Source organism: Durio zibethinus, chromosome 10, assembly GCF_047325235.1.
Source record: "Durio zibethinus cultivar Kanyao isolate XHJ-2024 chromosome 10, ASM4732523v1, whole genome shotgun sequence".
Classification (NCBI taxonomy): Eukaryota; Viridiplantae; Streptophyta; class Magnoliopsida; order Malvales; family Malvaceae; genus Durio; species Durio zibethinus.
The window spans coordinates 12,714,740-12,739,701 of NC_143171.1; the positions used below are offsets into that span (position 1 = coordinate 12,714,740).

General features: G+C 29.0%; 1 protein-coding gene and 1 long non-coding RNA gene across 6 annotated transcripts; one reads left to right on the forward strand and one right to left on the reverse strand.

The window, feature by feature from the left end:
* The first annotated feature begins 556 nt into the window (after window positions 1–556).
* LOC111292410 (uncharacterized) lies at window positions 557–3,392 on the forward strand. Of its 2 annotated transcripts, none has more exons than XR_002690514.2 (4): window positions 557–1,161; window positions 1,238–1,472; window positions 2,275–2,342; window positions 3,183–3,392. It is a non-coding gene; the product is annotated as an uncharacterized LOC111292410 (long non-coding RNA). The 2 variants fall into 2 exon arrangements; XR_002690515.2 differs by having other exon boundaries at window positions 559–1,075.
* A 2,356-nt stretch (window positions 3,393–5,748) lies between these two features.
* Window positions 5,749–21,704, reverse strand: LOC111292568 (uncharacterized protein At5g08430-like). Of its 4 annotated transcripts, none has more exons than XM_089766820.1 (9): window positions 21,565–21,663; window positions 20,989–21,078; window positions 19,934–20,733; window positions 17,057–17,166; window positions 16,294–16,353; window positions 14,487–14,537; window positions 13,602–13,672; window positions 12,617–12,855; window positions 5,749–6,272 (listed from the first exon to the last, which is right to left on the reverse strand). In XM_089766820.1, the coding sequence occupies exons 3-9, from the start codon at window positions 20,586–20,588 to the stop codon at window positions 5,887–5,889; spliced, it is 1,572 nt and encodes a 523-aa protein (XP_089622946.1). In that variant the 5' UTR covers window positions 20,589–20,733; window positions 20,989–21,078; window positions 21,565–21,663; the 3' UTR covers window positions 5,749–5,886. The 4 variants fall into 4 exon arrangements, with proteins under 4 accessions (XP_089622946.1, XP_022740746.2, XP_022740744.2 ...); XM_022885009.2 differs by lacking the exon at window positions 20,989–21,078 and adding an exon at window positions 6,749–6,787 and having other exon boundaries at window positions 5,767–6,272; window positions 21,565–21,704; XM_022885011.2 differs by lacking the exon at window positions 20,989–21,078 and having other exon boundaries at window positions 21,565–21,704.
* Window positions 21,705–24,962: the final 3,258 nt, after the last annotated feature.

Consider the following 24,962-nt stretch of genomic DNA (forward strand, 5'->3'; position numbering starts at 1 on the left):
ATTTATCAACATATTTAAACATTCTAAACTCTTTTGATATAAAAAAATAAAATAAAGTTGATAAAGAAAAATAAAAATGCTTTAAAACATTTGAAACAATAAGAAAATAATGATAGTATACCTTTTTAATCAATAACTCAGTATTTAAAAAAAAAAAAGGTGTTTGAATTAAATACTCGTGCATTACTACATGATAAACTCTTTTCAAATAATTTTTACTATTCTTTAAAAATATTTTTATTTTTCGTAAAATATGTTAATATATTAACACTTTGAAAATTTGAGTGATTATTGAGAAACAAATTATATTGTATCTTTACTAAGAAAATTAACAATTAAAATTCTTAAAATTAATAGTTATCCAGTAAAATAATTTGTCAAAAAAATTTAATATTTGTTTAGAGAACATATTAGTAGTATATTATCTGTACAATATAGAAAAATAGGTCATCAAGTTGACTTTACACTGAATTTATATACAATAACTACAAAATTAATTACATGCATACTATAAAAGTAGTCCCCTAACTACAAATGAATATACACCTCATCATTGTCTTACAAAAACATTGGGGGTTAAATTTGGGAAAAAAATTGGTTTACGGTCCATCGCCTGTTCCTCTCCTCTCCTCTCCTTCTCTCCTCAGGGGTCTTTTCCTCTCCTCTCCTCTCCTCTCCTCGATGACAACTCTTTCTATTCTGTCATCCTTTTCGTTCCTTTGTTGGCAGTGTTGCCACCGTCTCTTCCACTGGCATGGCTACCGTTTGTCAACGTTGGTTTCCCCCGACTCTTCTTCATCAGGCTTTGCTCTGAAAACCCACTTAAAAAACCTGAAGGATAATGCCAGAAAATAACTTTGGAATTGATTATTTCTGCTGAAGGCTTTAAATGTGCCAAAAGGGGAGAGAGATTGAGAAAAGGAGCTGAAGAATCCGAGGTAAAATCCAAACAGTAGACAAACGCATCGGTACCTGAGATTTCGTCAAAGTTGAAAACCAAGGGAGAGACTGGTTTGATAGTGATGATCTTGTTGATCAGTAGGCTGTGTTCATGGAAGCCACAAAAACTGAAAAGGTAAGTTTGAAAGATCTGTGCTTTTATGGAGATGTGAGATTAGTTCATGCATGAATCTTATCCACCATCCAATCCCTTCGAACCAGGTAAATTCCAATTTTTGTGAAACATCCAGTCAACATTGCAGTCAATTCCTGATAGAACTGAAACTGTCTTTGGCAGGAAATGCAATACAATGGGATTATTAACCAATTAGTTTGCTGACATCATTCTTGGGAGCTTTGAAACCCTTTCTAAGTTCCGACTCGCCGCCGACTTTAAACGAAAATAAAAAAGTTGGATACTACTGCCGTTTCTGGTTGTTCCTTTGTCTTCAATAATGTTTTCATTGATACCAGCCCCGACACCTACTTGGCCATGATCTTCTCCGACTCTGACACTGTTTCTGATCTGAAAAGTAAGTCGCTTTCTCCTTTTTCCCTCTCAATTATGATTTCTAGGTACTATTGTTTAGTTGGCATGTCTAAGCAAATTTTCTTGCTTTTCTCTGCTTTTTTTTTTTTTTTTTTTCTTTTGGGGTTATAAATGCTATTTGGATTCAGTTCCATGCTAAGCAACATTATGGGTGTGACTTTGTGATCTCTTTTTCGATGATTTATTCAATGCCAGCTTAAGTTTTGTTTTTGTTTATATACTGTTTTCATACATTTGAGACCTCAAAGATAAAAATTTGAATCAAAATTTACTTAAATTTCCCCTGGAATGGACCTAAAATCGAGAGAGCTAGAGGTGTTCAAATGGATGAAAGAGTTGGTGATGTCACCAAAAGTTCTTCTAGAATGTTTGAACGGGAAGTAACATTGGCAATGTTACGATAAGAAGATTTAGTTATGTAGTGGAAGTTATGGATTATTTCTCTTTATGCTTTATCATGCTGAAAAAAAGTTACTAGTTGTTATTTATGCAGTAGAAGTCATGGATTATTTCTCTTTAAGCTTTATCCTTCTGAAAAATAATTGCTGGTTGTAATTGTTTAACTTCTTTTTAAACTTAATTTAAGTTAATCTACAAAACTTCTTTTCACCAATATAAGGTGTTTAAATATTGTAGATGGAGGGTTTTTTCGGAGGCAAATCCTTATAAACCACAGTTCTTGCTCTCAAACTTTTAGTGACTGATATAATCTTCAATTTTAATATTAACTGGTTGTGTTTAAAATTCCGTTTTTTAGATAATATCTTTGTGCTCCTAATGTGCAGAAAAGATACCATATGAACACCCATTGCGCCTTCCTAATATTGGGGAGATAAAGATTTATGCCTTAAAGGTACGATGCTATATCTTGCATTTCTAGGTTTTTAGGGATGCTTATTGTTGATTTAAATCCTATGTTGAAATGGCTGCATACACATGAACGGGTAAAGCGTAGAGGATATTTTTATCACCTTTCAGATTCCATGTTTGTAAAAAGCGCATGAGCAAAAGTTGGTTTCTTTCTGTTGATGCCTCAAGTGCAGAAGAGCATAGAGAAAATCATAATTACCTCCAAATCAATACACGATTAGGCTCTCTCCCATAGGCTACGAATAATATTGCTGCACTTAACTTCCATTATCAATTTATCGTTAAAATATTTAGTGAAAAAATAGCTTGAAAAGAAATTTCAAAAACTTGGCTTCCTTGAAGCAGTTTAGTTCTAAATGGCTAATCTATATTAAACCAAATAGTAGTAATGCAGCACAAGAGTGTGGAATGATGGCTTTGACTTTCAAAACATGTTTTTTTTTTTCTAGGTAATGCAACTATCTAATATAATGCATATAAACCTGAGGTAAAAGATAGAAAGGAGGTGCAGTTCTGTTGGTCTTGGATGATGCAGCTAGAGAAGCTTGAGTTGGTATTGATATTCATATGATGGATTATGTAACATTCGTGCATAGGAGGTTGCATCGATGATTATATTTACATCTAGCACCCTGCCAGGGATTCATTTGACGTGTATAAACATTTGATTTTGTAATCTAAAAGCTGATTTCTTTATGGATGTTTTCCTGTCACTATGCAATGCCAGATAAAGCTCTTATTTTCTTTTAATCATTATTGGTTAGCCCATTATCATTTCTTATGTTTGTGTATTACTAAGGCTTCTCTCTTTGTTGTTTGGCAGAGATCTTGATGAAAATATGAGGGATGCACTCCATAGTTTCATTGAAGAACGAGGGGTGAATGAGAGTCTGCTTTATTTTATTTCATTATCATTTTAAATGTATTCACATTTTTACAAATTAATTTAATTAAATGTCAATGATAGACTCGTAACGAATACTTTTTAATTTAATCATTAATATTATAATTGTCTTAAATATCATTTTTTTTCTTTCTTTCTTGCTATGATCTTACTTTTACTTTTAATAATATTTTTATATCAATTTACAATCATTTTAAATTTTTTCTATTTATTTTCTTTTTCAACCTTTTTATGCTTCAATTTTTTTGGTTGCTTTCATTACAAATTTTTGTTCTCCATTGTTTAACATTTTTCTTTTTTTTTCTTCTTTAATTTTCCTTTCTCTTCTTTTTTCTCTTTTTATTTCTACCTTTCCATTCTTAATATTTCAATCATTTTTTCTAGACCTCGAACCTGAAAAATTCATCCAACTTATCCAAACTTGAGCTAGACCTAAATTGATTTGACTAAAAAATCAACTTAACTTAAAATCCAAATCAACATGAACTCGAATTAGTTCAAACTCAAAATGATCCAAAACTAAAATAATCTAAAAAAAAATTTAAAATAACTCGAAATTAATTTAAGTGTAATTTTATTTAAAAATATCAATTTAATAAATATAACACAAATAATAACTTATTAAAATTATTAAAAATATCAAATTAATATATATTTTATTATCGAACTAATATAAATTATATGTATACTATGCTACTTATAAAACTTAAATTTTGTAATACGATTTAAAATAAATTATATATTTTTAATTATTATTGGTATGCAAATCACTGAATTATTTAAAATAAAATTGTATAATATATTATAATTATAATATGTATCAATTATCATATGATTTAAATAAAGTATATAAAATAAGTAATTGATTTATGTATATACTTTATGTTTATATTATCATTATATTATTAATTTTTAATTATGCAATTAGATTAAAAAGTATAATGAGTTACAATTATTCAAAAATAGAAAATAATAAGCTATTAAATAATGAGTTATAATTATACTAAAATAATTATTTATATTATAGTTATATTCTTAATATAAGAAATAATTGCGTATTAAATGCATATCATAATTAAATATTTAAATTATTTTATATGATTAAATTAAATATATAATTATGTATTATAAATAAAAATTTAAAATAATCTTTATATATTTATATTAAATTAAAATAAAATAAATATAAAAAATTATTAAATATGTCAAACGTGATAAACATGTTTCGCGTATCTTTTACGTGCACTTGTATAGCATAGTTTAATTAAATACATTTTTGTATTTTATACATTCCAAAATTTGTGTAAGCACGGTTAAATGTGGAACATTTTTTTTTTTAAATCATACAGTTTTTTTTTTTTTTTTAATTTCGTTTTGGGGTTGCCATCATGTCATAAAATTTATCAAATTTAATAAAATTATTTTTTTCATTTATATAAAAATTAACTTTAATTTAAAACATACAAACTACAATATTTACATTTATTTTTAAAATATCTTTTTATCATTTAAAAAAATTATAATAAAATCTAACTTAAAATCAATTAAATAATTTAATTAAATTTAATCTAATTTAATTCTAAAAATTAATAAATTAAATGTGATTCAAAAAATAATTTAAGCATGAAATAACTCAAAATCAAATCTAATAAAAATTTGACTTAATTTTTTAAAATTCGAAATGAACAGATATGAATTTGCCCAACCCGAACCCAATTTGCCCTGTCGACAGGTCTGCCTCTTCTTCCCTCGCGTTTCTTGTTTTTCCATTTTATTGATAGAATATTTGCATCTTCATAATATTTCTTTCTAATATTGCATAGTACTAATTTGATATTTTTAGTGTTAGTGATGATGTAGAATCGTAAGGGTATAATCGTTTTTTACCCGAACTGAAGATAATTTCCATTCCAAAAACATTATTGTCTTTTACACCATCCTTACGTGGACAAAACGATTATAGAGATTCCCCCTTGTGTGACCTAAATTCTCGGATCCAGATACACTGCCTCAAACAACGATGGACACCTCACGTCTCATCACTCTCACATGATCGCATACGCTTGTCATTCAGGCATTGACTATCCAAAAACCATATCGGTTCATGTTGATACCACATCAAGTCGAATCAAACAGATCAGACCACATCATCCCTCTAGGTAAAAATATCACGTTTCTTTCATGTCACTCTTTTAACACCACTCTTTTTCTCTCATTTACCCATTCTTAGGCCAATCTTTACTTTTCTCTTCCTTCACCCTTGACTTAAATGTCCGAGCACAAAAGCAGATCAACCTCCAACCTCCAACCTTTGTCTTTTTTCTTCATTTCTAATATTTGCCCTCAGATCAGTTTTCAACAATAACAGGTGCCAATTTGGAGCTTCGGCAGAAATGATGGACAAGCTCCGCCTAGAATACTTACCTATTTTTGAGCTTGAACATGAATATAACCGAGAAACCGAAAAAGGAATAAGACATTCCTCTCATCAAACAAGCTATAATATAACTGAAGATTGAAAGGATTGTCATTTATTTGGTATGGCACAATTTCATCTTCACAACCTAAGGGTGTGCTAGCAGTTGCAAGATATCTAGTTCTTGTCCATGTACAATTTCATCAACTAAATCGGAAACATTCGACCAAGTATGTCAGTTAACAATACAGCTTTATCTCTGTTCTGTCCTGTCTTCCAAACCTTAAAATCATTAGGGAAGTAATCAGCATCCATCCAAGCTTTTAGTGATTTGAGAGAGAAGGGGCCCTGTAAATCTCCTTGAGGATCTGCATAATGCCACATCAAGCTATTCACATCCTCATGTGCCTGAACTTCATTTGAATCCTTCTGTTCTTCATCATCACTCAAGTCAATCACTTGAGTATTGAATATTTTTACAAAGCTTTGTTTGTCTATGGAGCCATTTTTTTCTGGTCCATTCACAAGTTGTGCACTTTCATCATTACTCTCTCTTGGTTGTGTTAGCTGTTTGTGAACATCATGCCAATGAACTGCAATAAATGAAATAAATGACTTACAAGGATGATTGAGAAAAGAAGCAAAAGATTGCACACTTCTGCGTGATGGGGTTTTGTCTCTTTTAAGTCCATACAACAAGTCCACAAGAAAAAAACTGCAGTCAAGAGTCTATAAAGGTGATTTTCAACCTTCACAGCCCTGCACACACCTTTTGTATATTTGACACCATAGAATAATGAACCCTCAATCTAAATGACAGGGTGTAGACATGATAAATATTTTTTTTCCCTCTATTAGTTAACAATTCTAGATGGATTATAAGGACTAGCATATCTGCAGGGCTGAATCATACTGAGCACATTTTCCTAACCCTTCATTTTGGTAATGAAAAGAACAAAGTGAAGAAATATTGACAAAAAAAACTAATTTACAAATGTTGCTCCTCCATTCCTTCCCTGCCTACTCTATCTAAGTGTTTTCATTAACAAAGAAAAAATTTTATAAATACCAATATCATCTTTTGAAATTGGGAAGGAAGATTGGACCACTGCAGAAATAAAATAAAACAAAGTTAGTGGCTGTTAAAGTTACACTTTGAAATACAGCTATTGGAACAGTTATTGATTTAAGCTCCAGTTATTCGAATACCATGCAAAGTATGAGAAATCCTAGAATCAAGGGAAAATCAGCATTTAACATTTGCTTTTGCTAATTAATAGAACAAAGACTGTCCAAAAAACTAATAGGATTAAATTTTCGTAACCATTCTTGTACTTTTGTTTGGAACTCAAAATGTTTGCACGCTTCTACTTTTATATAATGACAAAACTTTTGCAGGGGAATATTAAAAGCATAAGTTCTGCCTGGTACCTTGGTAGGTCAAGGAAAATAAACAAAGTGCAGATCATTTTTTTTTTTATGCTAAAGCCATATGGGTTTAACTCAGATGAGCTTTCCTGGAAAGGAAAGGGGATTTTTTTACGCAGAGACAAGCATCACAACATCTGCATGTTGCTGTGGCATATGAAAATTATGTTTTAATATATTTTTTATATTAAAAATTGAAACATTTAATGAAATTAGATATAATATATATATATATATAATATTTGTGTGTAATAAATTAATACTCTATTGACAAGTAAGTTAAATTGAAAATTTTGTAAGAAGTTATTTTTGTATTAATATTCATATAAACAATTATAATTAAAGGTTCACACTACTTGAGCTATTACCTACTGATATAGTTATTAAGAGTTAGTTCCACTAGAATTTATTAAGTATAATCACACATAAAGTACTCAATTAAGCTAACAAATATGAAGTGTTCACTCAATTGAATTTAGAAATATATCATTACAATTAATCTTTACTTGAAAGTATCATTTATGAAAGAATAGAAAGCTAAAGTGGTAGATAATACATCTTACCAAAAAAATATGCAAACTAAAATAAGGTAAAAGAACAAAGGAAAACAAAAGGTAAATTAGAAAGAAGAAAAAAAAAGAAAGAAAAAAAGAAGTAAACTTAAAGTAAGGAGAAAGACTCAAATTAATTAGAGAGAAGTGAATAAGTTCTCGATAAAAGGCAAAAGACTCTACTAAATATAGAAATATTAGTTAAATTAAATTTAGAAATATATCACTATGATTGATTATCTTAACTCAATAATTTCGTTTGTGGAAGAATATAAAAACTAAAGTGGTAGAATAAATATTTTACCAAAAAATTGCAAATTTAAATAAGGTAAAAATCCAAAGGAAAACAAAAGGTAAATTAAAAAACAAAAAACAAAAAAAATCAAAGAAAGAAAGAAAGAAATAAAATTGAAGGAAAATGACAACAGTGAATTAACGAGAGGAAAGTCATTGTAGCCATAACAATGACTTAAGAACACTCTTTTACTTGTATTCTATATAGTATACTATGATATGAGGTCCAAGTCATAGTAATCATCTAATAGAGAAATAAAATAAGCACTTTGTTATGACATGTCTGTAGATGAATTCTTAAGACAAATCCCAGAAGAATCCCTTGTTCCAAAAAAAAAAAGAGAAAAACCTAATATTTTAATTTCTTAGAATTTGGCCATATGGAATTCAAATGTTTGCTTCTATCTATGGAATATTTCCATAATGATAGTAAGGCAAAGTTGGATACTTACTGTTTTTGCTAAAGCATTTTCACTAAAGCAGCAGGATTACAATCACAAAGCTAAATGAATTTCCAGCCACTTAGCAAGAACAACTGAATGTTGCATTATGTATGACGATGCCAGCCTTTTATTTTTATTGAATTTCAATTTCATATCTTGTAATACTATCAAGTTAGCTACATGTATTCTTCACCAGGAAGTAACTCTTGGCACCCAGAAAGAAAAAAAGACTAAAGAAATAATTCTATTTCCCCTGAAAAGCACTCGGTTGAAATAGAAACATGACACATTAATTTCAGCAATCAAATCAAATAAGACTAACTGATTCAAGCAACTGAAAATGCAGAGTATGGTTATATTTGAGGCCACTTTAAAAGTTAGGTGAGCCTAAACATTACTGAGATTGACAGGAAATATAAGTCCAACAAAGCCACCGACCAACAAGTAAAATAAGGACTTGAAATATCCTTCTTATAGAAGCATGATAATAATGCCAACCAACAAATATTAACAGCTGAGACAGCAAGCATCTCCAAGGAGTCAATGGTTTCAAAATAGGACTACCGGAAGTGAAGGTGGTGTTTACAATGTTACAGAGATTGCAGCACTGGAAAAAGGTTTCTATTTTATTTTCTTTTACCGGGAATCAATACTATTTCTATTGTATAAAATCCACAACAAAACAGCATAATTTTCAATATGATAAATGATTTCGCAACAATGTCATCCTACCCTGCACACACTTCACAAACAAACCAGGGTACTTGTCTCAAATGCCAAAAAAGTGAGTATTTACATACACACACACTACATGCAATATTATACATTTTTCCCTAAGGCTAAAATATTAGGTGATAAAAAAGAACTATCAGTTGATCAAGTAAATGCACTCCCTAAGCGAAAACACAATGCATTTTCTATTTAGATGCAATATCCGCAGATCAAATCCTCTCTCTCTCTCTCTCTAAAGACAAAGAATCTGACAAAAAAGGAAATAGTCCTATATGGATAGCCTACCTTTTCAGGCATGTGTATAGTCTCAAAATATTACATGTGCTGCCATTACTTCACATTTCAAAAATTAAAATCCAAAGCTGATATTGAAATTTATAAATAAATTGCAAATATTTCTTTTCCTTTTATGTCAAAATAGTAAAAGACACTACATGTACATATTTGAGTCCTTAACTAATCTGTCTCTCAATCACTGTTACAAATAGATGGCTCAAACGTTGAATTCCAATATAGTTTTGTAGGTTCCACAAGCTTTTGCCTATCATTCTCTTTATTTTTTCCTTTTAATTTTTGTTGTCTAAAGTTTTATAAGTGACAGTATGAAAAAGCTGAAAGTGTGAAGAAAAGTTTATAGTATTATATTGTTGTTTAAAAATTTATGGAGTTTATATATCCACTATTCTTTTGTGCTCTTTCATATCATTACCCGATATGTCTCGACTAACTATTTTAAACAATGTATTTACATAGTATGATTTTAAGAAGCGTGACTATGTTATTTTTGAGAAGTATGACTATGTTATTGAGGTTAAGATTAATCCTTTTGTTTGATGTTGTGATTTAGCTCTTGGTGGTGCAAGGTTGTTTAAGACAACTCTATGGTGTTGAATATCTTTTACTTGAGTTTAAAAGTTATAGGCATAATGTTGCTAATATCTGTTGGTAATGACTGTTTGTTGAAGAGCTGCATGTTCACCAGAATATTTATAAAAAGTTTCAAATTTAACATAGAGCTTAATACCAGTTTTGATTTTTTTTTCTTTTCTTATATAGTTAAGCTTATAAAATTTAAAACATAATTGATTGAAGATCAGCGATGATTAAAGACTAGCATGTTTGTGGTCCTTATTTTGCATGTTAATAGGTTTGGTCATGTGATTTTTTTTTTGGTCACACACATGGTAATAAGGTCATACTGTTGCTAGTGCTTGTGCAAAATATGCTCTATCTATAGATGTTGGGAGGAATCAGATTTACTTACTATTTTTGTTCTTTATATTCGTTTGATTTGTTAATCATGGAGATGGTTTAATTTTAGTTTGAATGAATTGCTTTCTTCTATTAAAAAGAATGAATTATTGTTTTGAAGGCAATTGTTAATCTGAAATCAAATGAGTTGGAGAAAGCAAAGTTGCAAACCTTCAATACCATGTGACTCTAAAACTAAGATACAGTTTTTGTACACTAGACAAGAATAATGTTTGCCTTAATTTTATATAGCAATTGATAAAAGGTTCTATGCGCCGTTAGTGTTTTACATGCTGAACAAGTATCCTATAATTTTAACTTATAAAAGCTTAATTTTTTTGGGTCAACATAAAAGCTTAGTTAATATGCATGAATGTGTCACAAATTTATTTATATATGTATGTACTCTAATTGTTAACATGTAAAGTTGCAACCACAATATTTGCATTAAAGGCTATGCATTCAATCATGCATGGTTTAAGTCATTTTTACACTATTAATTACACCATCCCATAAATAAAAAGTTTCCTAACTGATCTTAAACTAAGAACAGATTAATTATTTTGGCAAAAGATTCATCTTTTCATTTTAGGAAGAATAAAATCCGTATATAAATTGGCTATGATCAATTCCTTTTTATATCTAATTATAGAGGATTCTTAGTATTTTCATTAAAACAATTAACTAAAAGTCAAATTCTTGTATAATATATATGCAAGACACTTACTTGGTATCTTTAAAACAACAAAAATTTTGATCACTTTCCTTTTGTAGGATAAACACTAAAAGAAAAAGGAAAACCATAATTTTAAAGGTACTACATAAATAGATCTCTAACAAAAGAGATTTTCATTTTTTCATCTCATTAAAGGTGCACATTTAACCTATTTTTAAATTTCCTTTTACTTTTAGATTAATATTCTATACACCATCCATTGATATTTCAAATTCTATAATTGGAGTTAAAGTGTTGCGAGATGATTACTTAGTTATTATCTTAAGTTATTAATTTCTTTATATGTAGCGTAATGGGACATATGGCAACCCTCAAATCCCACTTTGGATTTCAAAACTCCATTTTTTGTGTATAGGATAATTTTCCTTTATTTATTTTTTTTAATGTAGAGCACATAATTGTTTTAAATGTAAACAATATAATTGATTTGATTCGATGATTCAAATTTGAATTCACATTTGTAGCAATGTATAAATAGATAACAGATGGTACTTTAAACTAAATAGATTAATTATTAAACAACCAAAAGTTGGCCTAATAATTGTTACCCTTCTTTGAGAAATACAAGGTCTAAGGTTTCTTGATTTGGTTTTTGTTTCCCTTTTTTCCAAATAACCCTATTGAAGATATTGGAAAATGTCACCTTGGTCTCCATAAAATTTCACTTCAATTTGATTAATATGTTTTCAAACCTTTTTATCTTGGCTTTTTATATGCTTATGAATTATGAATATAAAAGAAATTGCATGTATAATTAATTATGTTTTGATACATCAAGCATAAGGATTATTTCATGCATAATGCATAGTAACAAATTTATTCTAAATCTTATATTACACCACTAACACCGATATATTTCTATCTACAATATGTATATTTACTAAGGGAAAGTTTTCCAGAATTATTTCTGTAGTTTTTTTTTTTTTTTTTGAGAAACATAACTTTGACTGATGTAATTTTATATTAATTTTTTGTTACACTTGAATTTTTACATTATTTATATTATATTTTTAATACATAAAATCTAAAGTTGAAATATGAAATTCTGCATTAATTTAGTATTACAATTTTTTTTATGCCAATGTCACTTATGTGAACTTTTAGAACTATAAAGATAAACTATTTTTATGTATTAATAACAGATTAACTTATATAAATAAGATTTAATGAGATTTTGCAATTTTTTGGTAATTCAAATAAAATTAGGAGTTAGTTTTTAGTAAAGAAATTTTCAATGAAAAATTTCTATGATTAAGACATTTAATAAACACAATGTGACTTAAAGGAAAAAGAGGGGTAACATAAACAAAAATAAAAAAATTGAAGGAAAAAAAGTATCAATTATTTTGCAAATTCATTAACTCTAAGTATATATCCCATGCATTGCACAAAATAAAATCCAGTATAATCTAAAGAGGTAGATAAAGGCATCAAGTATGCACAATCAAATTAAAAGAACTTCAAGAGAATTTAGGGAAATAAATGAAAAAAAGTTGATGTACCAGACTCTGTGGTTAAAGGCATCAAGGTTGACAATTTTCCATTTGAAGCTGGAACGCTAAGAATCTTTGAAGTTCCCCTGACAGTTGATATCTGCGAGCCAGCATTTTCATGTTTACCATTTTGTGGTGCAGTTTCAAGTTCTATTTCATCTGCAATAACGTTTGGAACCTCAAGCAGCAGTCGTGATTGTTCATCTGGAGTCTGAAGAAGCTCTCTTTTCTCCATGTACTCAAACATTGTAAGAGCTGAAGCAAGTTAAGTAGTCAATTATGCTTAATGGAAATGCTTCATGCTAGATACTCACAAGGTTTGACAGGCTCCAACCAACATGGTTACTTGAGAAAGACATTGTTCATTGTCAATTTTTTAATGGTAAACTATGACAGCCAGCTCTGACACAAAAGTGCATCAACCCAAAATATTATAAAGAGTCTAAGCCTCTTCATCCCTTGAGAAAGAATTGATGTACACAATAAGCCTACAAAAGAATAAGTTTTAGTCTCATAAAAAATCAAAAAGAACATTTTGAACCATTTTACTGGCGAACCCATAGAGGCATAAAAGCAAACACCACATGGATTCCCTCCCATTAAAATACGAAATCATTGATTCATAGAGGCAAAAGTAGGGGAGATGAACAAGCTCTACATCTTTGTGATGTCCCCTAAAGAACTCCCATCATAAACGTAGTAGACCTATCTGTAATCTTAAGTACAAGACAAAAAAATCTCAGCAGTTGAACTATTTTAAACAAACATAAAATAAATTTTCTTTTAACAATTATATTTTAGGTGTGTCTACCACCTCAACAAATTCATTCAACAATATACATTGAAAGAACTTGGTTGAGTAACAAAATTATTAACACTAAACTACTGCATTTTCTTATCTCATCACAATACCTAAAATGCAATGGGTGAGCTCCATAATTATTCAAAGTATATATTTCTAGGCATGTAATCAACAAGTATTCTAAAAGGATATTCTTTGCGCCATCCCTTTTCATTGGCACGATCAATTAGCTTTGGTAACAAGGTAAGTTCTGCAGCAATCCACTGCAAAAGAAAAAAAAAAGTACAGAATCGTAGAAAAAAATTTTAGGAATTCAACTACTATACTAACAAGGTCATCATAAGCATTCCCAAGGAAACAGTATTGTCAGCATAAATAATTCAGGTCCATAATTCACAAGTACATAGAAAATATTTGGTAAACAGCATTTCTTTAATACAACAACTGTTCAGGTAGCAAATTTACAACTTCAAATAATTTATATATTTTTTGTCATCTCTAATTCAACTAAAAGCCTGAAATGGAAAAGCACTAAGGTGCTATTTGATAAAAAAATTGATGAATTTCAACCATCAATAATTCAAATTTCAATTACAAACCTTCTCAACGTATTTGATAATTTAGAAACTCAATGGAAAGTTTTCTATGAAAAAGTGTTGAAAATGTTTAAGTAGTTAAAACCTACTTTTAATGTATTCAACAATCATATTTAAGTAAATTCTTATCATTTAAGTACATTAATCTTATATCCTTTCTTTTTTAAACCTTTTTTATGTAAATCCTAATAAAACCATATGTAACTTTTAGAAAAAAACTTTAATAAAATATCTAATCAATATTTATCTTTAACTAGCATGCCAAAAAATTTTTGTCGTATAAATTTAATACATAAATAAATTTCTTAGAATTAAATGTTCAACACTTAATTTTTCAAATTTTCAAACAACACCTAAGGAACAAGGAACCAAATAGAAAAAGAAAATTGGCCATCAATTGACACTACAAACACCGATAACTAGAGAATAGAATATTCAACTTCTCTAACAGTTTAAGTATGGCGTGAATGAGAATACATACATGCTTAGTTATATCTGCATGCAAAATTCGAGCTTTTGCTTCGAGTTCCATCTATCAACAGTTTAAAATAAATTTGGTATTAGGAAAAGTTAAAAAGTCAAAAAGAAAAGGGAAAGATAGGAGAACTAAAAACTAAAAACACAACAAAGCAAAATCAATGGGTAAAACAGGGATTGGAGGGTAGGGAGAAATACATGGGAATTGATATAAAATATTAAGTAGTAACCAAACATAAACCAATAAAATCTGCAATAGCTTCACTAATTTGGTTGGTGTGTAAAAATCAAGCATAAGAGAGCATCCATTAAATATGAACTTTAGAATTTAATAAAATATCAAATAGAGAGCTATAGAAATATACAGCCAGCTTAATGGTAAGTGTAATGCAGTGAAACCATGAGAATTCAGCTTTGTGAGACATCACCAGTGCCCCATTGATGTTTAGTTATTGAACTATAGACGATTAGGACACCAGAATTCCCTTCTTGGGTTTACTTATCTGAGCAGGAACCAGACCAGGATGTGTTCCCATCTGATTAATGAAAATGGCCCAAGTCAATATCATTTGGCTCAATAAGAGGGTCATCTGACTGAGGCTTTTAGACCTCGGAAGAAGGTCTGACAACTAACCAAAGCCAGAACTAAAACCAGTCAATGGTTAAGCAGTCAGCACAACTAGGCTGGTTTTGGTTTTAAAAAGTTCATCAACCGTAAATATAACAAGCATGAAACAGATTTATTGAAGGAGAACATTGGCAGAATGAACCACAGTTTTGACAAAAATTTCAGATCTGAAACCAGTTTATTTTTGCCATCATAAAACCCTTTTTAACCATTCTTTTCAATCACAGTTGCACCCAAATCAATCAGCAGTCGGAATTAAACCTAAAACCCTTAATTAATGTCCAAAGGTATAGCTTAAACTAAACATTATCAGTACAACTTGCTAAATTCCTAATCTGTTCCTCCAACCTTAACTCTACAGCAAGCTTCCCAGCTGTCCTATACCAACAATATGATTAGGCCAACAAATAAAAAGCTTTTACCGTGCAGAATCTTTTATTTATGAGTAATTAATTGCTTGAAAACTTTGACAACCTCAATTTCAACAATAATCCTAATTTTAGGAATCCAAAGAAAGAGGAAAATTCTCCTGCTCCAAAAGATACTGGCTTTTATAAACACTTAAGAATTCAATAGATGCAACATAGCCTACATATCAGTTACTGACCTCAGCTTACTCTCCCATTTATAAAAGGACACATTTAACCAGACTAAATCTGAGAGTAACCACAGATTTTCCATATATGCTAAAAAAGGTTCATTGAATGATTTCAGTTTTATGGAACCCAAACTTATTGCAAACATTCCAAGACAAACAAGACAAACACCTTGATTTTTCAGGCATAACATAGAAAATCAATCACAAAATCTCACACCTTTTACCATTTTGGTAAAGATGACAACAGTAAATGATTTGTACCTCAAGAAGTCTAAACTTGGTACAAACTTCTAGTATCTATTCAAACAATGCTACATCCATTACAATTCCAGAACAAGACTCTGGAATTAGCTCCATCTTTATCAAAAAAGTTTTAAGTTTTTGAGTTCTGCTTAACACTTCACCCTATGTAGTTTCCAGTTTACCTCAAACCATTTCAAAGGAGAGTTAGAAAATGGACAGTATATATTGTACAAACTAACATAGCCCTTAAAGACATAGCTTGTTAAATAGACAAAGAAAAGAAAATTTTCCTTCCCCAACTAGAATGTAATATAATGGATTATGCAAACAGTGTGAGCTTACAACAGTTGGTCTCTTCAGCAAGCCATTTTTTACTCTCTGATGCAAATCCTCACATTCTTCCTGCAAAAAAAGCCAACAAAAACACTAAGATACCCACATGCATCTGATATCTATTTCAGTGTAAACAACCACCAAATCAAATTAAGATCTTTTGCTATACCATATGCAGCTGCTCTACCAATTCTAACCTACCATAACTTCAACTATGTCTTCTTTGGAACTTCTAAAAGCACATATGCTCTAACATAAAATAGATGATCCTCATGGGACCTCAGATAAAAATGGAATGTAAATGATGAACTGATCTAAGATCTAACCATCATCAAGAGAATATTTTACGTTGGTTTTTGCCAGAAAAAGTTCAGGAGTTTGAAATAACAAGTTTCTAATATTACTAGCATCAGCAATCACTAAAGAAGCCAGCCTATATCTGTCTATAATTTAGTGTCCCACAAGCAAACTGAAAAAAAAAAAAAATATATATATATATATATATATATAAGTGAACTATTACTTTACAGTTTTTCACTTCATGTCAACAAAAGTTAGTGTTTTCTTCATCAAGCACCTATTTACAATAATTTAAATTCTGTTTCAGTTTTAAAGTGAAAGGAAGAGCAACAATTCATCAAAATTATTCAAATTTCCAGAAGATTTGCTCCCAAAATTAGAAAGATGGTAGAAATTTCAGCTCGGTATTGAAATATGTAAAAACTGCATGCTATTTGAATGAAGTAGCAAAATTGTTGCATATACAAGTTACCTGAGAGAAATTATCTTCAGAAAGCATGGAAATGCTAACATCTTTCACAAAATTTGAAACCCAGAGAAGAATGTCTATGTTTGTATCATTGTTCCCAGAGTATTTCATCCCTGACATCAAAAAATGCTAACACCATAAATTACCTAATTAAAATAAATGCAAAAATATTGCACATCCAATATAAGATACAGTTGCTAAATATAATAAACAACACAGATTCTGCATGTATTAATGGCAAAGGAATAATTAGAAAATTTGGTTTAATAATTGCATTAACTGTGTGCCAATGGCTAGCCTTAAAGAATTGTAGAGAGTAGTTGTATAAAAGGTCTAAGTCATAAAAAGAAATACCAAATAATTGTTATTAGCTAAGGTTTGTTAAAATGCTCAAATTTCTTTACATGTAATAAAATAAACTAATATCTTTCCACAACCCCCAATCGCCAATTGATCATTTAAAAAAGAATTGAGTCTAGAGTTTTTGTTCACATACTTAAAAACTATTTGAATTGCATAGAGATCCTTATATCACTTGCTTAATAGTTATAAACAGTAATTATTAGTAAAAATGAATAGCACTTCCCCTTTAAATTAGGCCCCATTTGTTTCACAGAATATGATTTCCAAAAAATAACTTCTTCATTTTTTGATGTTTGTTTAGTAGAAAATTGACTAATTGATGAAAAATGATTTATTGGTCAACAGAAAATAAAGTGTCTTTAGGAAGACAATTTCTAGAAAAGAGTTGTCAAAGAGTAGGGCTACTCGCCAAGGCCATGAGCTTAATTCGAATTGAGTCTGGACTTGTGCATGATTTTTTAAGTTGGGATCTAATTTGATTCGATTTAAAATATTATTATATTAATAAAATAATTTTTATTTTTTATTAAAAATAATTAAAAACATGAAAATATTAATATAAAGTCTTTTAATCTTTTATTTTTTTAATTTTGAAATACTAAATATTTCATTTTTATTATTATTAAAAATAAATATTTTTCATATTTAATAATAAATAGTATTCTATTATTATTTTAATAATTAATAATAAAAACTGTTTTTATTTTAATAATGAATATTATTTCATATAACACTATTATTATTTTAATAATGTTTTTTAATAATTTGAATATTATTAATCATTTCCTAATATTTTTAGATATAAAACATATAGCATTTTTAAGATTTTAATGATAAATGTTTTTATATTAATCTTTTCATAGTAAATATAAACAAATAATATTTTTATCTTTGAATACTAAATATTTTTATATTAAAAATCTTAATATTTTAATAGTATAAAGATGTTAATATTTTAATAATAAATAATAATGTCTTAAGTATCTAATATTAATATAATACTTTATTATTAAATATTATTATTAAAATATTACAATTTTAAAACAATAATATTTTAATACAAAAACCTTGTTAATATTTTAATGATAAATAATTTTCAATATTTTAATGATAGATGTTTCAATAGTTATTACGTACATATTTATCTTAATATTATTTTAATATTTAGTAAATACTTTTCAATTTTTTTAATGATAAATAATTTTTAATATTTTAATAGTTTTAACAATATTACTTTTAGAAAAAATGCAAATTTTCCCCAAAAAAAACCATACAACAAATAACATTTTTTATTGATTCATCCAAACATCAAAAAATATCTAGTTTTTTGAAAAATGTCAACATTTTCCAAAAAACATTTTCTGGAAGCTAATTTTTGTAAAACAAGCAGAACCTAAATGTCTATTAGATTTATTTAGTACATTTATGTATCAATTAGGATTCCAACCTTAGAACAATATTAATCACTTTGCTTCCTACAAGACCCACTCACAACATAAAGAATAAAAGTCGGAACTTTCAAGCACTTCAACTCCTAAAAGAGATTGACTCCAATTATATTTGGAATAGTTTTACAAATGAGCTCCAAATCTAGTTATTTAGGCTATTTAGAGAAATGTATCATCCCAACATCAAGTATACAATTACCCGAGGTGAAGACTATTATCATCATAGATGTCTTCAATGTCAACAAAGAAAAAGCAGGAAAACCATCATAGGCTTCATTGAGAAAGTGAGATAGTAAAAATATGAAGATTGAAGAATGCTAAAAATATGCTTGGAGTCATCCAAAATAGAAAATTACACATTTAGGCTTTGCATGGTAGGAAAGATGGAAAGAGGTGAGGATGAAAAATTTGTTAATCTAATAATTAAAATTCATAACAACCTTTTTACTTTGTACCTTAACCATTAGATTAACAAAATTTTTATCTTCACCTCTTTTCATCCTTCCAACTAAGCAAAGCCTTAAGTTGTTAAAGCTTTCTTACTAGTGCCAAGTTGTCCCAAACCCTAGTGGATTGAGAGAAAAGCATCCAAGAGTCTTGCTGAAGACAAGAAGCCGCTCGATTAGTAGGATTTATTAACATACCTAGTTTTATATTTCTCAAATTTCTCTGCTTCAACTTTAAGTCAGGGACAACACCATTTTCTTAAAATTTACTTATTATCTTGTGTGTTGAAAGTTAAATAGAAATTATGTGTAATCAAGTACTGGGCCTTTCAATTTGCTATATCGAAGTGAAAAAAGTAATTCAAAACAATGCATGCAGCTATTTATTTACAGAAATATCTAGCTCATTAAACCAGAAACCCCCCTTATTCTACTTTCAATGTCAGGTTTTTTCTATTTCCAGTCAATATGCTGTTGACTCCTGTTTCTGTTTTTTAGACCGCATAAAAAATACACAACAAGACAGAAATAAAAAGAGCACTTCACACCCAAAGAAAAAATGTAATTTGAAGTGAAAAAATGTAATTTGAAGTAAATAATTGCTAATTGCATAAGCAAATTACCTTTAACTAGCACAAGCTGATGAGAGTTTTTCTGAAGGAAGTTATTGGGGTCTGATTTGATCCTCACAAAGCTACCTACAACTTTAGATTCGAAGCTTTCAAAATCTTTCAAAAGATCCTTAACTAAACTCCTTTTCAAGTAAACCAGTTTAATATTATCTGGAACAATTGCAGCGAAGCAACTTTTTGGTGTTTCAAAAACCTTTTTCTTTTGGTAAGCCTTTTTCTCCAAACTCAAACCTTTCTGTTCTTCACCGAGATTCTCCTCATCTGAGCTAAAGAAAAAGTCGTCATCCCATGCATCTTGGTTCTCAGCATAGTGTGTCTCAAGCAAGTCATAGACTTTGATTCGGCTAATTGTTTTTCTTCCAAAAATAGAATAAAGCCTCTCATCACAAAGAATTCTCTTCTTTTTTGCCGGGTGTAGAAGGTTACTGTCATTAACATATTTTCCTATAATGTCAGTAACATCGTGTTGAGAGATCTGTTTAGTGGTGTCTATACCAATATATTCAAGAAATTCAATGAGTGGTTTTGAACCCCAATGAACAAACTCCAGTTTCTTTGATTTGGCCTTTCTTTTCAAACTGGCAGGAGTAAGTGGATTCCCACTGTATTCTTCCAACCAAAACACTGGTACTCCTTTTGCATCCATATTTTTCACTCAAATGATAAACACTAACTTCCTCAATTTGAAAATTTTCAGTTGGACATGTACCAAAAAAAGCTTTACAAGGCAGTGTGTTCATTTCCCACGGATAGAAAGACATATGCTTACCATCCTGAACATCTACCATGCCCTGCAACCAGAGCAGAAGATAATGATGTTTAATAAAGATCATAAATGAACAAAGTCATAATGCCTATGTTTATGTTAGAGAAATCATTTTTTGGGTTATTCAGTCCCCAAGTAAACAGTTTGTGTGTGCCAAAAGTTTGCAAGCCTTATGCTGATTCAATTATAGTTGCAACAATATTCCTAACATACATAAAATAGTAATTTAAGTTATTGGACATGGGAATCATTTAACTAGTAGCAGATGTTGAGAAGTTACCAGACAAGTCCGTGCAAAAAAGGTAGAGACAGCAACGTCCAAACGGATGGCTGTCTAAACTTGTCATACTAAAGACAGTATGTAGATATTCTGTGAAAAGAAGATAGAGGCTGAAACAACTAGGAGCGAGCAAAGGGAAGGGTGATTCAGATGTTTTGGTTATGTACAAAATCAAAACGTGCAGCAATAAGTAGTGGGTATGTAAGAATGATTTGATTCAAGCATATAAAGCATAAAGAGGGATTACTTGTTCTCAACAAAAAGCTATAAATTCCACAAACAATTTTGTGATTTTACAACACAATAACAGTAGTTGCTTTTTAAATTACATTATTATAGATAATACAATAGAAACTAAAGCCCTCACCATTTTGTCTATAAAAAAACAGCAGATTATTATTAACAAATACAATAATAACAAGTAATTATTATTCTCCTTGTTCGGTTTTGGTCATTTTATGCGTCTTTTGAAAGAGGAAGAAAGAAAGGGGGAATCCCAAGGGCGAATGATACGAGTAATGAAATAGCAGAGAAGAAATGGAAATTTTTTGTTATAATGACGCTTTGGAGTCTTACCTGCAAAACCAGGAATTTTGCTGCAACTCTATCAGCCACTCGGAGTTCCACGCCCCACACAACAACCGCACTTCACTTGAACAGTCTACACTCTACAGCGAGGAGGCGAGAGGCGACGATCCGACTACCATATTACCATTAGGCAGCACACACGACGTCGTTTCTTTTTTTATTCCTCCCCGTTTTTAGTTACGTCATTACAGATTTTACGACAAATAAAATGTAATGTCCACATAAAAAAGGAAGAAAATTTAGAATTATTAAGCTTACCTTCTTTAGATTTATTTCTCTCCATTAAACCCAAACAAGTAGTGTTATTAAATTTCTTTGTGTGACATGCACCTTTGACTGGGTTGCTGGGGTTGGTAGTCAAATTTAGATAAGACATATTTACTTTGCTGAGATTTTATTTGTAGTTTGCTTAGATGTTTTAGCAATTAAATAATGGTATTGATGAAGCTAAACTTTAACTCAATCAATTGAGATATTTTGAGAGATGAAGTTTTGAACTTAAATTTTAATATTTATAATACTTTTTTTCATCATTTTAATTTATTATTAAAAGAATTTAATTTACTGTAATTTTTTTTTATTATAATTAGATTTGAATTCAAAATGTTCTATTTTAAAATGCATTTCAATATCTTTAAACTAAGGTATTATAATATATTCTCACTAATATTAATCCTTTCTAATTTTGAACGAGGAGGAGCTCCATGATGGAAATCGAATGGACACGACTCGTCTATTATTGCATTTAAATGGGAAACAATTTGTTTACGATGAGATGGAGTTCCACCTTGTATTAAAACGAAGGGTTATTAATGTGCTTGACTCACAAAAAAAAAAAAAAAAAAAAAAAGGGTATTAATGTGCTTGATCAAAATACTTACAATGATAATATTTTTCATTAGAAAATAAAGTCGTTAAACCTAAAGAAAAATAAAATAAAAAAGGCCAGAAACATAAAAGAGAAAACAAAGATTATGTGTTTCTATTGGTATTATGTTCCACTAACGATGAAAACATTAGCCAAGTTGAAGCATAAAGACAAGAGAATGATAGTTCTTGGAATGATGATGATAAAAGCTCAAAAGTTTTTATTCACTCTACTAATTTCTTGAAGTCTAACTAGAATTGACAAGTGCATTTATTAAAACTCCCTCCATCACACCATCACGGTGGCTTCCTTTCCCTCCACTGTCAAACTCAATAATGAAATTGTGTAAATAAAAAAACATTGATGCTTCTATTTGTACCTCGTTCATATATAAATTTTTTAAATTATCTTTAAGTGAAATTATTTAAGTATTTTTTTTTCTAAAAAAAATTTCTAAAAATTTTTGGATATGTAATTGCCAAGTTTTTTAAAGTTTTTGGATACTTATACGTAGAAGCTTTTAAATTTTTTTGAATTTAAATAACTTAAAAATCTTATTAAAAACATCAATCGTTTCTCTTTCTCTCAAATTGTTAAAATCAAGAAAAACTTCAAAAATTCGCATACTGTGATCAGATTTTTTTTTACTCAAAATTATAATTTTTATCTATCAATTTTTAAAGAAACTTATCATTATTTGAAACAAAATTTTTTTTGATAACGTTGTAGAAATTCTTCAATACATGAGATTTCATTTTTTTTCAACTAAAATTTTGGATTTAAGGTTTAAAATTTAGGAATTTTGAACTTAAAGTTTCAAGTTTCAAGTTTATTAATTTTTTAGGTTTAAGTAACTTACCATATATGAAAATCTAGTAAGTTATGCAACTTATAGTAAACACATATTTAGTAGGTTATATAATTTATCGAAAACGCATACCTAATAAGTTATTTGAGTTACCAAATATGGATATCCAAAATCTTTTAAAAGTGAGAAAAGTAATTAAATAATTTCACTTATAAATAATTTTTAAAAAATAAATAAAATGAATGTAAAGATAAAAAATAATGGTGCATTTAAAAGCTCTAAAAAAAAGCAAATATTGAAAAAAAAAAAAAACATTGAGTATGATTACCTCTAAGTTCATTATGAATGTTATTGAGCCTTAAAAAGATGAAATAAAATTCAATTATACCTAAAACCTAGGTATATTTGGTTTTTAATTTTAATGTTTCAAGCTGATCTAGTTTTGAATAAAACTAAGTAAAAAAATCAAGAAAACTAACAAATCAACTCAAATTAGGAAGTTTGGATCACTTCAAATTTTAAAAATTTCAGTTCGAATGTAGATAAATGGCATTATTAAAATTGAATAAATGCAAATCGATTTGATTTATTCCAATTGAATTTTAAAAAGCTGAATCAACCCAAATTTTTAAAAAATCCAAAAAGTTTAAATTTCAAATTGTTTCATTAATACGTTCAAATTGAATCTAATTGAATTTTAAAGGCCTTAAAGCCCAACTTAAAACACTATCCACTCTACTGACAATTCATTAATTTATTATCTTTTTAAAATTAAAAAACTGACAATTTCATTTTTTTAAAATTAAAACTTACTCTATCCACATTTTAGAACCCCAAGTCTTAACACTACCATGTTTTCACTCATATTCTCTTAATCTTTCATCAAGCCACTTGCTGCCTCACTCATTATCTAACATTCACCATCATTTTTTAACTTCATCGCTAATGTACAATGCATTTCCATCATTGTTCAAGACCTACTCTCCAAGTTCTCTTTTTTTAGTTCAAACTTCAAACCTCTCTTATGTTGTTCCCTTCAACTCTCACCTCATGCCTTATGGTTCATTTTTCTTTTGCACTTTCACTTTCCTCTTCTAAGAAACACCACAGATCTTTAAGATATGTCTAATTTTTTATATTAATAGAACTTAGATGTAACTCTCAAAATATACCAATTTTTGGTATTAATAAAAATTAAAATAAAATGGCCATTCCCACTAAGAAATATTTTCAAAATATGAAAATATTTGATTAACCTAACTACCTTAATCAAAAGAGAAACCATATTAAGTTATTTAACTTATGGAATGGTTCAAAGAATATGATTCTAGATTTAAAGAATTGAATATAGAAGACTAATCAAATAGGTAGTCAAATACCATGAATAAAGGAGTTGACTACCTTAGGTTTCCAAGAAAAGTAGTCTATCACTATTTGCCTTGACAAATAGAAGCAAAACTTAGTTTCTTTATAAATAGTAGTCTACTACCAAACTTGAGCAATTGACTACTATGGCTAGATATTAGTAGAATTGTTCAAAACTCTATTGGAATCAATTGTTATTAATTGATAGTCTTCTAAAAATTAGCCTAAGTTTAAAGTAGTTGAATACTAGCAAATAGGAGTTGACTACTCTATAAGAGGCTGAATGTGAAACTTTTTTGGAAATTGAAAAAGAGTTGATAGCTATATGAAGCAGTCGACTACTTA